At 37.9% G+C, this 13,631-nt stretch overlaps 2 protein-coding genes across 2 annotated transcripts in view; one reads left to right on the forward strand and one right to left on the reverse strand.

The window, feature by feature from the left end:
• LOC135782564 (cytoplasmic protein NCK2-like) overlaps positions 1–8,250 on the forward strand; it is an 85,112-nt gene extending 76,862 nt beyond the window's left edge. The window contains exons 3-5 of the mRNA XM_065292931.1: positions 3,704–3,748; positions 4,071–4,228; positions 7,937–8,250. Coding sequence (XP_065149003.1) covers positions 3,704–3,748; positions 4,071–4,228; positions 7,937–8,086 — 353 coding nt within the window. The 3' untranslated portion in view covers positions 8,087–8,250. The remainder of the gene's footprint in view (positions 1–3,703; positions 3,749–4,070; positions 4,229–7,936) is intronic.
• A 116-nt stretch (positions 8,251–8,366) lies between these two features.
• Positions 8,367–13,631, reverse strand: part of uxs1 (UDP-glucuronate decarboxylase 1) — a 60,336-nt gene continuing 55,071 nt past the window's right edge. The window contains exons 12-15 of the mRNA XM_065292928.1: positions 11,946–12,006; positions 11,301–11,358; positions 11,119–11,222; positions 8,367–9,117 (exon numbers count right to left, since the gene is read on the reverse strand). Coding sequence (XP_065149000.1) covers positions 8,986–9,117; positions 11,119–11,222; positions 11,301–11,358; positions 11,946–12,006 — 355 coding nt within the window. The 3' untranslated portion in view covers positions 8,367–8,985. The remainder of the gene's footprint in view (positions 9,118–11,118; positions 11,223–11,300; positions 11,359–11,945; positions 12,007–13,631) is intronic.

The following is a 13,631-nucleotide window of genomic DNA, read 5'->3' on the forward strand; positions in this document are numbered from 1 at the left end:
GCTTTACTTCTGGTCACTTTTGTTCTTTATGGGCCGCCTGGGAATAAATCCATATTAATGAGTTTCTGTGTTTTTTGTTTTTACTTTAGGTTCTCTGTCATTTATTATTCATAAGCAGCTAAGCCATTCATCTGAGGATTATTGAGTGTTCATCCAAATGATTTTTTTTTCATTGTTTGATCCTAAGTTTCTATTGACTCTTACTGTACTGATGTGTCTTAAGTATTGTCTTCTACACTCACCTAAAAGATTATTAGGGACACCTGTTCAATTTCTCATTAATGCAATTATCTAATCAACCAATCAAATGGCAGTTGCTTCAGTGCATTTAGGGGTGTGGTCAAACTGAATGTCAGAATGGGAAAGAAAGGTGATTTAAGCAATTTTGAGCATGGCATGGTAGTTGGTGCCAGACGGGCCGGTCTGAGTATTTCACAATCTGCTCGGTTACTGGGATTTTCATGCACAACCACTTCTAGGGTTTACAAAGAATGGCGTGAAAAGGGAAAAACATCCAGTATGTGGCAGTCCTGTTGGCGAAAATGCCTTGTTGATGCTAGAGGTCAGAGGAGAATGGGCCGACTGATTCAAGCTGATAGAAGAGCAACTTTGACTGAAATAACCACTCGTTACCACAGAGGTATGCTGCAAAGCATTTGTGAAGCCACAACACGCACAACCTTGAGGCGGATGGGCTACAACAGCAGAAGACCCCACCGGTTACCACTCATCTCCACTACAAATAGGAAAAAGAGGGTACAATTTGCACAAGCTAACCAAAATTGAACAGTTGAAGCCTGGAAAAATTTTGCCTGGTTTGATGAGTCTCGATTTCTGTTGAGACATTCAGATGGTAGAGTCAGAATTTGGTGTAATGGTGTGGGGGATGTTTTCTTGGCACACTTTAGGCCCCTTAGTGACAATTGGGCATCATTTAAATGCCACGCCCTACCTGAGCATTGTTTCTGACCATGTCCATCTCTTTATGACCACAGTGTTCCCATCCTCTGATGGCTACTTCCAGCAGGATAATACACCATGTCACAAAGCTCGAATCATTACAAATTGGTTTCTTGAACATGACAATGAGTTCACTGTACTAAAATGGCCCCCACAGTCACCAGATCTCAACCCAATAGAGCATCTTTGAGATGTGGTGGAACGGAAGCTTCCTGCCATGGATGTGCATCCCTCAAATCTCCATCAACTGTAAGATGCTATTCTATCAATATTGGCCAACATTTCTAAAGAATGCTTTCAGCACCTTGTTGAATCAATGCCACGTAGAATTAAGGCAGTTCTGAAGGTGAAAGGGGGTCAAACACAGTATTAGTGTGGTGTTCCTAATAATCCTTTAGGTGAGTGTATTAAACTTTTCATATAGAAATGTCCCAGAGTGTTTGTGTAATTATTTTTTCAGTTTTTGACAAAAAAAATATGTAGTCTTGGCATGAAACAGCAGATTACTGAAAGATCAGAGGACTTTGTCTGTTTATTTATTTGTCTGTGTGTTTATTTGCTTGCAGCATAAGGCTCTGTTGAAAGTGAAATATATTTTCACTTTTTATTGACAAGCCTGTGCTGTATTTGCATTCACAGGCTGTTAGTTTTATTAAAGGATTACATTACAAACAGTCCGTGTGTGCAGCTTGAATCATTTCAAAGTGAATCTTTCCAAGTTTAATGGTCAAATAGTTTGCGGTCCGCCAGTTGTATACAATACCACAGAGCAAAGGCTACAGTATTTATTTGGACAGAAAATGGCTCCAGTACATTACACTCCTAAAATCCTAAAATGCTCTTGAACAATACATTAAGAGGATTTAAAGGTGCATTTTGTATCTCTTGACAGATATAATATACAAAAGTATTATCAGTGGTGCATAAAGACCTTACATAATGAACTGTATTGTTTTTATTATTGTTTTTTATCGCCTTTTTGCGCCTCCATGTTTCTATCATGTTTTGTCACTAGACATCTCAGGCGACGGTGTCATCTGGCAGCTACCGTAGCTTCTCTATGCATTTCGAAAGGGAGGGGTGAGCTGTGGACTGAGCCATTGGTTGCAATTTACAATCTCACCACTAGATGGCGCATAAAATCTACACAGTGGACCTTTAAAGACGCTAGTTATTATAGCTAATAAAATTGCATCGATCACCCTCAAAAGGCCTGTATTTATCACCCAGGAGCCATTTGGATTACTTTTGTGAAGGATGGATGAACATTCTTTGGACTTGAAGGAAGTGAACCCTATTCTAACTGTCATTTTCTAAATGAACTGAAACTGTGTTCGTCTGATAAATGCTGGACATGTGTATCTCAGATGGCATGAGGGTGAGTAAATCGTGATCATTTTCATTATTGGCCAAACTATCGCTTTAACATCTTGTGATGCACAAAAGTTTGTAGTGAATAAAGGTTCTTCAGACTATAAACAAAGATATGGTACCATTAAGAACATTTTAATGAAAGGATCTGTGGGGAAAAAATGGTTCGATATTGCACATTTTTTTAAGAGTATAGATTTAGGTCTGACACAAATAATTCTGATTGGACATTAAGAAGCAAATATCTCAGCAACTGGCACATGCATCTGATTTAAACAAACCTGTGGCAGAGACATTTAAAGATTCTGCACACAGTTGTAACTTGAGAAATATAGTTTAGGGTCTAAAGGAAAGAAGGAACTCACGTTTCAATGTTTTTTCAGACCTGCAGCTTGAACAAATCTGGAAAAGCGCCCATGCTGCACATGTGCGAACACTTAAATATACAAGGAAACAGAGCCTTTTTGTTAGCTGCCTACGATTTACAATAATTTGCCAGCGGCATGCAGAAAGTTTCCAGAGAAAACGTTTGCATGGATTGTATTTGGGGGGAGTTTTCTTCACCCAACTCCTTTCTGCTCTTCTTGCAGTTTTGAGCAAATCAAGTAAAGGGGAAGACGAGAAATCATGACTGCTCAAAAGTTCTCCCTGCATCTGCTCGCCTTTGTAACCTTACTGACTTTTCTGGCTCTGTCAGGTAAATGTAATTTCAGTTTTTTCCTTTTTCTCACAGCTCTGGGTTTGCTTTTCAGGTGTTTGATGTGAGAGGGAGATGCGTCACATAGGAAAAGTACATGAAGATCTTTCAATTGATATAAAATTACGAGAAGGTCAGAGAATGTGATGTAGGCAGAAATTGAATGTGTGCATGTTTAAGTATTATTCTCCATCTTGTTTAATGGGGTAATATGCATTATAGGCTATTCATTATGCTTGCTTACTGTGAAAAACAGCGTATTAGATTGTTGAAGAGAAGTAAACCATTGTGGAAAGTTCAGTGTGCAGTGACATGAAACGATTATTAAATTCTTAACATCAGAGGTCCTTCCTTTATATCCATTTGAAGGTTATTAGGAACTTTATTATATCTTTTTCATCTCATAATGTCTTTCTTGTCCTCTCTCTAATAGTGAGTCTTTTCAAAAAGTTTGTTGAGTGCATAAAAAAGACAGAAACTCGTTTCAGTCCTTGAAAGACTGGAAAGAGCTGAAAAAAGCAAACTAAACTGAATGGCATTGAATGTCACACAGTACCTGTAGTTTATTTAACTTTAAAGTTATAAGGTTTTTAGACAAAACTATAAACTGACATACAAAAAATGTTGTATGCACTGCCTCAAAAAATCTTAAAGCATGTATTTCTTTTTTTCTAGAAGTTGCGAGTGAGAAGACGCTGGGAAAAATCTTGAAGAGAAAAGGTGATTGTTTTCTTATTGATAAAATGATCGTTTAAATCTGGGGGTGCGACTGGGGTGGGGCCTGTGCAAAACAGACCAAACTGATAATTATATTTACATGAAATGAAAGTCACTTACACAGCACACATGATTTATATTATACATCAGTATGTGCATTCACTGAGAATCAATTCATATTTTTACTACTTTTTATTTTAAAAAAGAAGTCTTAATACATTATAAGCTGGTTTTTCACCAGGTCATTTCATTTTAGGAATGTTCAGATGTTTTTATTGGACAATAAGACCTCTTTATATGCAGTAAAGCGCTTGTCTCCCCCTAGTGGATGGTGATGTAAACCCTTCTGTGGCAGTTACTCCCTCCAAAGCCAATCAGTTTCTGGCATCCCTAAAGAGAACCAAAAGGAATTTATGGGACCGCAGCCGTCCTGATGTCCAGCAATGGATCCAACAGTTCATGTATATGGGCTATGATGAAGCAGTAAGTCCTTGTGTCTTATTTTGACCTTGAAAAGGCTACATCACACTCACATAAGAGACATAAAATCTTTTAAGAAGCTCTCTACCTTCATTCCTTCACCTGCATGTTTAAGTCAGTCTGCTCTTGATGTGCTGCACTTTGGTGAAGGTCTCCTGCTGCGTCTTTGTCAATTTGTGTACGTCTTTGTTGTTGCTCTTCAACATTCCCCCCAGCGCTGTGTGGATTCTAGCAGTACATCAAAGTGCACCTGTCTAAGGAACTTACTTTGGGTTCAGTTTTTTACTTTGCAGTTTCTTTACTTTTAGGTCCAGCTGAGATCTTAAAAAAATATTTGAGAAACTTAGAGTAACACTAGAGTTTGATTTTTTTTAACATAAGAGCGCAATTCTCCATTCTGAAATGTTTGGCTGTGGAGAATGCAGCAGGCTGTCATCGTGATTGGACACAATCTGACTTTGCCAAGATTGCACAGTATTGCTGCAGTCCAGACAGTCGTCTGTTTAAAATGCATGCTGTCGACTACAATGTGCGTCATAACAAATTTGAACACTAGATAATTTGATGAATAATTACTGCAGTTAAAAATGACTTGCACAAACATTTCATAGATAAAACTGCCTTCCGCTTGTTTTTTACTTGATCTTTATTTAAACAAAAGTTTGACTATACTTAAAATTTACTAATCATCAAACTCGGACTGACTTTGTGTTGATAGCAAGACATTTCTGTCCAAAAAGCACTAGTCCATATATAAAAAACTAACTATATATATACTATTTGCCGCTAAATAGCATGTCAAGGGCATCAACATTTTGGAGAGAGAAAATTTTTCTAAAGATTTAATATACAGTGCCTTAACAATATTACATTAGGGCAGATAAAAAATAACCTTTTTATTAAAGGGATAGTTCACCCAAAAATGAAAATTCTGTCATAATTTACTCACTCTTATGTTGTTACAAACATGTATGAATTGCTTTGTTCTGATGAACATAAAGGAAGATATATTGAGAAATGTTTGTAATCAAACCGTTCGTGGACCCCATTTACTTCCATAGTATACTTTTTCCTACTATGGAAGTAAATGGGGTCCACGAACAGTTTGAATACAAACATTTCTCAAAATATCTTTCTTCGTGTTCATCGGAACAAATACAATTATGCGGGTTTATAACAACATGAGAGTAAATAAATGATGACAAAATTTTCATTTTTGGGTGAACTATCCCTTTAAAGGCGGGGTGCATGATTTTTGAGAAACACTTTGGAAAAGGGAGTCGGGCCGACTACCAAAACACACTTGTAGCCAATCAGCAGTAAGGGGCGTGTCTACTAACCGACATCATTGCCTGGGTTGCGTATGTGTGGGGTGGGTCTATCAAAAAAAGATCCCGATTCTATTGGGATGGGGCGTGTATGTTTAAGTGATTTCAAATGTCTACATTGGCTTTCAGAGATCTTGCACCCCATCTTTAAGGGGGCATTAAGTGTTTTTGCCTTTAAGGTAAATGGGACATTTTACCTGGCTTAGAGTCTCCCTGTAGTCGATTTTATCACCTATAAGCAGTGGCAGCCGGTGACTTTTTTCGAGGGCGCAGGATGCGTATGTATGTTGCCCCTTGTGCGTGTCTCGTCATTTCAAAATATGGCCCTGTCCCAAATGGCACACTCCGGACTTGTGGACTTCCTCAGAGTCCACGTTTTGATGACATCACGTAGTGCAGATCTTATGGGACCCTTGACGTGAATACACGAGGGCGCACCAGAGTATATTTTGGGACAGACTTGAGTGTCATGCCGGAAATAGGAAGAGAAGTTGCCCATGAGTTTAAACTTTTCCCATCCGTCATCTGATTGCTCTTTCGCAAGGACTTCTGAGTTGGTAAAGTGCGTGAAGCCTGCAGCAGTGCGGGCTTTGCCAAAGACCATATCAAGGGTGCAAGGGGGGCGCTGATGAGCACACTTCTGAGCGTAAAAATGACAGATGGGACACCCTACGGACTCATAGACTAAGCGAGCACACGCAATTTAAGGCCACGAGACCGAAAGTCCACATGAAGTGCGCCATTTGGGACAGGGCCCATGTGTTCGGCGCGTCATGTAAAATTGCATCACACATGATGTCAAAATATGAGCCTGCTGCAGACGCTTCAAAGGGGTTTATGATAAAAGATACGCTCACGTTTGCCAGATACTCTCTTAATCTCATGTGTAATCAGAGTTTAGTGTTAAGTGAGTCGAGTGTCTTACGAGTATTTTGTGAACGTGAGCGTCTCTTTTATCATAAAACCTTTAGACTCATGTGCAGCAGGCATGTATTTTGACATGACGCATGATGCACATGGTTCACATGACGCAATGAACACATATTTTGAATTCACACCCCTCGGAAGAGAAGTCATCGGCAGCACTGCTTATAACTCATCTTTGTGCATAATATCATATGTAAACGTTTTTCCTGTTACAGTAATTTCTACATGCTTTTAAAACGGCTTGTAATTCCCTTCTTTAGTATCCGTGGATTTGAAAATATGCTAATTAGTCTCCACCTCCACTCAACTGCACAGGGGTACATTTCCCAAAAGCATCGTTAGTTAACTATGGTCGTTGTTACCATTAAACTGTATTGGTAATGACAGAACTTGCGACCATAGAAACCCCAGCTCGGACCACCTATATAAATATGCAAATTAGTCCACGCCTCCACCATTTCTTACACGTAAATTTATGCTCTCTGTATTTTTTGTTTTCTGTCAAAATGCAAGATTAAATCAAAAATAAATGTTGATTAAATAACCAATGAGGTATATGAGAGGCTACGCTTCACGTCGGGCCTATCAACGCACTTCAGCCGTGACTTTTTCATGATACAGCTTTTATAAAACAGTTTATTTTCAAACCACCAAGATGTCAAGTAATTTTTTATCCACAAAGATCATAAAACATTGAAATCAGTTCAGAAATGTAACCACTGGGATTTTAATCCACACACACACAGAACGCAGCCATGTTCACTTGTGTTAATAAGACCTTAAGTCTTGCCCACCCCAATATGGCGGCACCATTAACAGCTCACAGCAACGGGTCAAAGCTCATATGTTTACTGATACTTTTGGCTTCATGGTCCAATATACAGGCCATCCTGATGACAAAAAATAACAAGACTTTGACCCAAGTTCACAATCATTCGTTGTGTCCGAAACCGCCTACTTTCATAGTATAGTATGCGAAAATAATTATTTCGCCTACTATATAGTATGGAAGTAGGCGGTTTCGGACGCAGCGATTTACATTCAGTATAATCTGTATGGTAAAATACATGTCAATCTATTAAACATCGTACTAAATCTTTCAATAAGATGTTGAATATTTTTTCAAAGCTTTATTTGACTTAATATTAAATAAAAAATGATTTAGTTTTATACAGTACTAACTGGAAAATGTTTTACAGGTACTAAATCGAGCTGTCAGTAATGCCAGTAAACACTTTAGCTCTTTCTTGTATTTTTGTGAGAAATCAATACTCGTGAACTACTTTAATGGTCTTAATATCATATTTTATATTACACATATAAAGATCCAAGGCTTTTTATCAGTTTCTTTGTCCTTGCAGGTCAGACAGTCCTTACGGTAATGCACAAAGGAGTCTAATAAGTCAGTAGAGACATTTATAAATCAAATTTAGAAACTAACGCGGTGTTCTTTCAGAGACTTGAAACTGATCTGGCCTATTGGATGGACCACTATCGATCCAACGACCAAGGGCGTCAGCATCACTACGACGAAAACTCTCCCATGGGGCCACGAGGACCTGGATCATACAGGCATGGAGCAGATGTTAACTATGACTACTACTAAAACACCTTTGTCTCCCAATCTTGATTTACTGCTTCTGGGAACTGAATATGACTCTGTGGTTATTAACACTTAATCTGCCTTAATATATGTGAAGCAGGTTAAAAACAGTGATGTATTATTCAGTGGATGTACAACTGAATGAATAAAATTTTAAATTCTCTGTATATTCTCTCATCTGTAGTAAATACATCTTGTGTGATGGATGTGAATTATATGGAGTAATTTGCATATAGACACAGTGGCTTTTATAACATAATCGGGTACAAATAAGGGAACATAGTGAAAATCACAGTAAATATTTTATTAAAATATCCTTTTCACTTGAAATCAATGATCAAAGTTCTGTACGAAGTTTCACAAAGTAACAGATCTGACTCGAAATCACCACAAAGTTTAAAGCGAAAATAAGCTTTTTCTCTCTCCCGTGTCCTCAAATCTTCCATGGGTGAAGTGTCCTGCTCCAGACATCCAAGATCTTTAAATAAATCATTAAATCGCCGTAATAAAGTTTTACACTGGAAGAGGTATCCACTCAAAAAGACACGGCTAGCTTTGACACTGATAAAAAAATAGATCACATTAATTAAAACGGCATGGGATGTAAACACACGACAAATGTACATGGAGATCTAAGCTTGATTTTAAATAACAGACAGACGGACAACTGACAAACCAAAGTGCAAGGCAAAGTCTGTAAATTTGAGGCACATTTGACTGAAAAAGAAACTTTTCGAGCAGCTCCCTATTTGAGGTGCTTTAAAAAAAAGAAAAAAAAAAAATCAAAAATGTTCCCCTCAGACATATCTTTAATCGAGGGTGGGAAATCCACTCCGTAAAATGGCTGCTGGATGTTTAAAGTCCTTCAGTATCCCCGACATCCCTGAGATGAACACAATTCATCAGTTGTGTCTGGGTCTGCCTTTTTTTATTCGTGCGGCCTTGGGTTTGGGGATATACTGATTGTTGGCTTGATGCTCCAGCTCTCTGCTGAAGTACTGGATTGTTTTGTTTAAGCCTTCCTCAAGCGGCACCTGCAAACACACAAATTGCATCTCATTCAATAGAGAGTTCAGTAACTGAATCATGATTGGATGTGCCACATTGTGGTCAGCTGTAAAATGGTTATTTTAGATTTGCATTACGTTAGACTGCTCAAAAATCAATATGTGTCACAGTGCCTATCTATGTGAAATCATTTAAACGTTGATGCTTTCATCATCTCCGAATTGGATCATGAGACGTTATTCTAGATTTCACTGACAGGATCACAAATGGTTAAAATTTTTGTCCTAAAATCTATAAACAGGGTTCCCACTCTAAACCAAATATCAAATTCCCTTGACTTTCACTGACTTAAAAGCTGAATTTCCATGACCTATGTCTGGGATGCCGTAAGCCTGGATAATATCCAGTAGTGTACACTGTTGTTGTTTTGATAAAATGCCTGAAATAAGTAAAAAATGCCAATAAATGTCTGTTTAGAGTTATGTCTCACTTGAAATGAGTGAAGCCCTGGACCCGGAAAAGGCATTCCTTACATCCCAATTTAAAAAGCAGATTACATTTTGATTTAAAAAGCGACAAACAAACATTCCTGATATTCTATGCCTAGGATGAAATAAAAATGTCTCTGACTTTCAATGTCTGGAACAGATCTTTTAAAATTCCATGTTATTCCAGAAATTCCATGACCCGTGGGAGCCCTGTATAAATAAACTGAACCTTTTCGACTACCGTATTTTCCACACTATAAGTCACACTTTTTTTTATAGTTTGGTGGGTACTGGAACTTTTAGTTACTACTACAACTTATAAGTCAAAATTATTTCATATGAACCAAGTGAAATTATTACCGTCTACAGCCGCGAGAGTCCACTCTATGCTGCTCCTGTATTTATGTAATTCAATGGATTCAGTGATGCGGAATGACTTCAAGACCTTTTTGAACTTTATTTGGCTTGTCGTGTTAATTCAGCCTATTCAGCCTCCCAGGTATGTTCTGTATGCTATTGTGTATCGTGTAAATAACCGTTTATGTTACTTTAACTATAGTCCAGTGCGACTTATATATGTTTTCCTCTTCAAAAAGCATTTTGACTGATGCGACTTATACTCCAGAGCGACTTATGGTCCGGAAAATACGGTAATGAGTCTGAATGAGTCCGACTGAAGAGACTTTATGTCTATAAATATTTACACGTTATGTAATTTTTAACAGTCAAAATGTTACAAACATACGGAGCCCCTGAGGGGACATGGAGCAAAAATTAAATAAAGTTTAGTTTCATGTGCTCACGCAAAACCTTTATTTTTTTTTTTTTTTTAAAGTTTAGTTTTGCATGCTCACGAAACTAAACTTTTAACTTTTAAGTGAGACACAATGATTACTATTCTGTCTGCTTATTTTCATAATTATTTTCTGATAAAATTGGATAGATGCCATATTTTAAAATTGACACCAAAATTATTTTTAACTTAGAATGCGATAGTTTCACGCGAGCACGCGAAACTAAACTATAAAAAAATTCTGCACATGAAGGTTTCACGTGAGCACATGAAAGTTTCACGTGAGCACATGAAACTAAACTTTAGATTTTTTTTACTCCAATGTCACCACTGTCAGTGAAAAAAATAATTTTATTGGGGAAAAATACTAGTTAAAAACTGTAATAGATTTAACAAAAAATTACATTTAATTTTACAGTAAAAAGTAAAATGTACAGTTTTTGAATGTAAAGGGTGTGAATTATCTCATGGTTATGGTGAAAATCTGATAATATCCAAGATAATATTACCCAATACATATCCTTTCTAAACAGACTTGTATGATATATATATAAGACACGAGTCAAGTAAAGTTGAATCGTGCCTTATGAAGTTTAAAGAGGTGGTCATTATCCAATCCCATAGTAACCAGAATACCCAAAACAACACTTTAATAAATCTGTGTTTTCATTCTGAAGACACTGGGTGGTCAAATGTCATAAGGTTCAGACATCTTCAGTGAGATTCGACAAAACACAAGAACTTACCACAGGCTCCCAACCCAGAAGCATTTTGGCTTTACGGATGTCTGGCCGTCGTCTCTGTGGATCATCCTGAGCTTCCGGAAGGAACTGAATATGACTGCGACTCACTAGGGAGAGAGTCGACATGGCATTTAATTACATATAAAGAGTCCATGTGCAATTTTACTGGAAATTTACCAACTTACCTACTAGACTTTTAATAAGCTGAGCAAACTCCAATATAGTGTGTTCCTCTGGATTTCCCTAAGGAAGAAGAACAGGTTTGGAGGAAGAGAGATCAATAAGTATATAGAGATAGAGAGAGATCAAATATCGCCTTCGAGTTAGTTTCGGCTCTGATTTATGGCCAAGCAATTGACCCTCGGGACAATGTCTGTCTGGCGGGTAAGTGCTATCGGACGTCTCATAAAAGGAAGACAGATTGTTGTGAAATAGCTCTTAAATGTGGAAATATGTGACAGTCAACAGAATATGAACACTTGGGGATTTATAAACACTACTTGTGATATTTTTAAATGTTGGTTTATGTACAGATGTCAGATGGACGTTGTTGGCCAAGGTGGCGTTGTTTGGCACTGAATGTAGTCATGGCGAGAAAAAAATACTTCAACTTTTGACAGTCAGTAAGTTTTAAAACTATGGACCAATCAGATGTGGAGTCTGTGAGTACAGTATACATAACAGTATCCCAAATGTGTACATGAGCATCGAAAGGACTTAATCCATCTGTTATCACGCCTTCTGTTTAATTCCATTATGCTCGATTTAGCCTGACCGTAAGAACACACATTAAAAGGGCTTATTAAGTTTAGGCAAACTGATAAACTCACCAGGTTGACGGGACTACTGACATTACTGTTCATCAAAGACACCAGCCCATTCACCAGATCACTATAGAAAAACAAACACAAGGAAAATCACACTGAATGAGAAAGTATACATAATTTGTCTGGTCAATTGAAATTCAGTCAAAAAATGGTCCCTGGCTGTCACTGGGTCGGTCCTCTTTAAAAAGCACACCCTTGCACCTAAAGAGTGCATATTAGTACCTCAGAGGTACATATTGGCACAAAATATTTAGATATCCCAGTTACATGGTTGTGGCTAGAAGGGATACAGCTACAGACAAAATCTCCTGAAATCTCTCCGGATGTTTTCATCCTAATCCTACCCCCAACCTAGCCCTAAACCCAACGTGAGATTTGGCCATAGCTGTATCCCCTCTAGCCAGAACTCAGTTACAGCTAGAAACCATTTTATTTTTGACAGTAAAAAAATGACATCATTAATAAAGAGTTCACATCAACAGCAAGGGCAACAAAACCAAATAAACTCTTCCTGCGGAGGTTAAAGCAATAACAAGAGCTGTTATTTTTATTCACAGTCCTTAAGTGAACACGATGCAGACTGTGAGTAATGACGATTGCAAAGACACATCAGGATTTATTGGAAAACGACTGAGGACATTTAGCCGTTATTAATGTCAATAAGTGCACTAAGCGCTATGAGAGCCCTAGCAACCTTTAACCAATCACACAATATCTCTCAGGTTCAGAGGTGTCCACTGCCTTAACTCTCTCTCTCTCTCGCTCTCGCTCTCTCTCGCTCTCTCTCTCTCGCTCTCTCTCTCTCATAACTTACTAAAGCCCTTTTCACACACGGATACACGGAAAATGCGTTCCTGGATTCCTTCTAATTGCTGGAAGGACACGTGACGTATTTAAGTCCTGCACTTATTCGTTTTTCATCAGCGTCTAAAGTTTGCTTCTTTTCTGAGATTTCTCTCGAGAAACGACATGTGTTCATTTAGTTTATGATAAGATGATAAAGGAGCGCGTGACGTGCTGTTCTATTATGCTGGTGAATGATCTCAGCTTCAGCAGGATAGTGAGGAGGTCCCTGATCTCTGCTTTATTCCAGTTTTTTTTTGTCTGCATTTAAAACCCCCGTGTCAAAGAGATAACTTATTGTGTTGCTCCTTGCGGCTTGGTTTTTGCGTGTTGTTCACACAGGCTGTGTTTTGTGAATATAATTGTGAATGTAACTAGGTCCTCTTTTACAGAAACGATCCCAGAATCAATTGCGGGACATGTATGCATTGACACAATAGTGCACACTGGCAATTTTATTGGATTGTCTGGGATCAGCATGCTGTGTGAATGATTTCTGGTTGAATCTTTAAACCCATTTAATAAGCTGATAAATTTGATTCTATTGCATATCACAATGAAAAATATTTTGTATTGTTTTACTTTCATTCAAATTTGGTGTGGTACTTTCAAAAAAGTGTTTGTTTAATTTCGGTTTTTGGCCAAGTGTATCCAGATTCAGCCCAGAATTTTTATTTCAGCCCATCACAATGACAGGCTAATTGAACAAAACCCTTCATTTGTCACGAATGAACACGCCCCGTGTGAATAACACCATATGGATGTATTGTTTCGATTCTAACGTGTCATTATGTTGGGTGCTAATGATACAGAAAACCGACAAATTGATGCTAGCCTTTAGAATCA

The sequence above is a fragment of the Paramisgurnus dabryanus genome, chromosome 15, assembly GCF_030506205.2.
Source record: "Paramisgurnus dabryanus chromosome 15, PD_genome_1.1, whole genome shotgun sequence".
NCBI lineage: Eukaryota > Metazoa > Chordata > Actinopteri > Cypriniformes > Cobitidae > Paramisgurnus > Paramisgurnus dabryanus.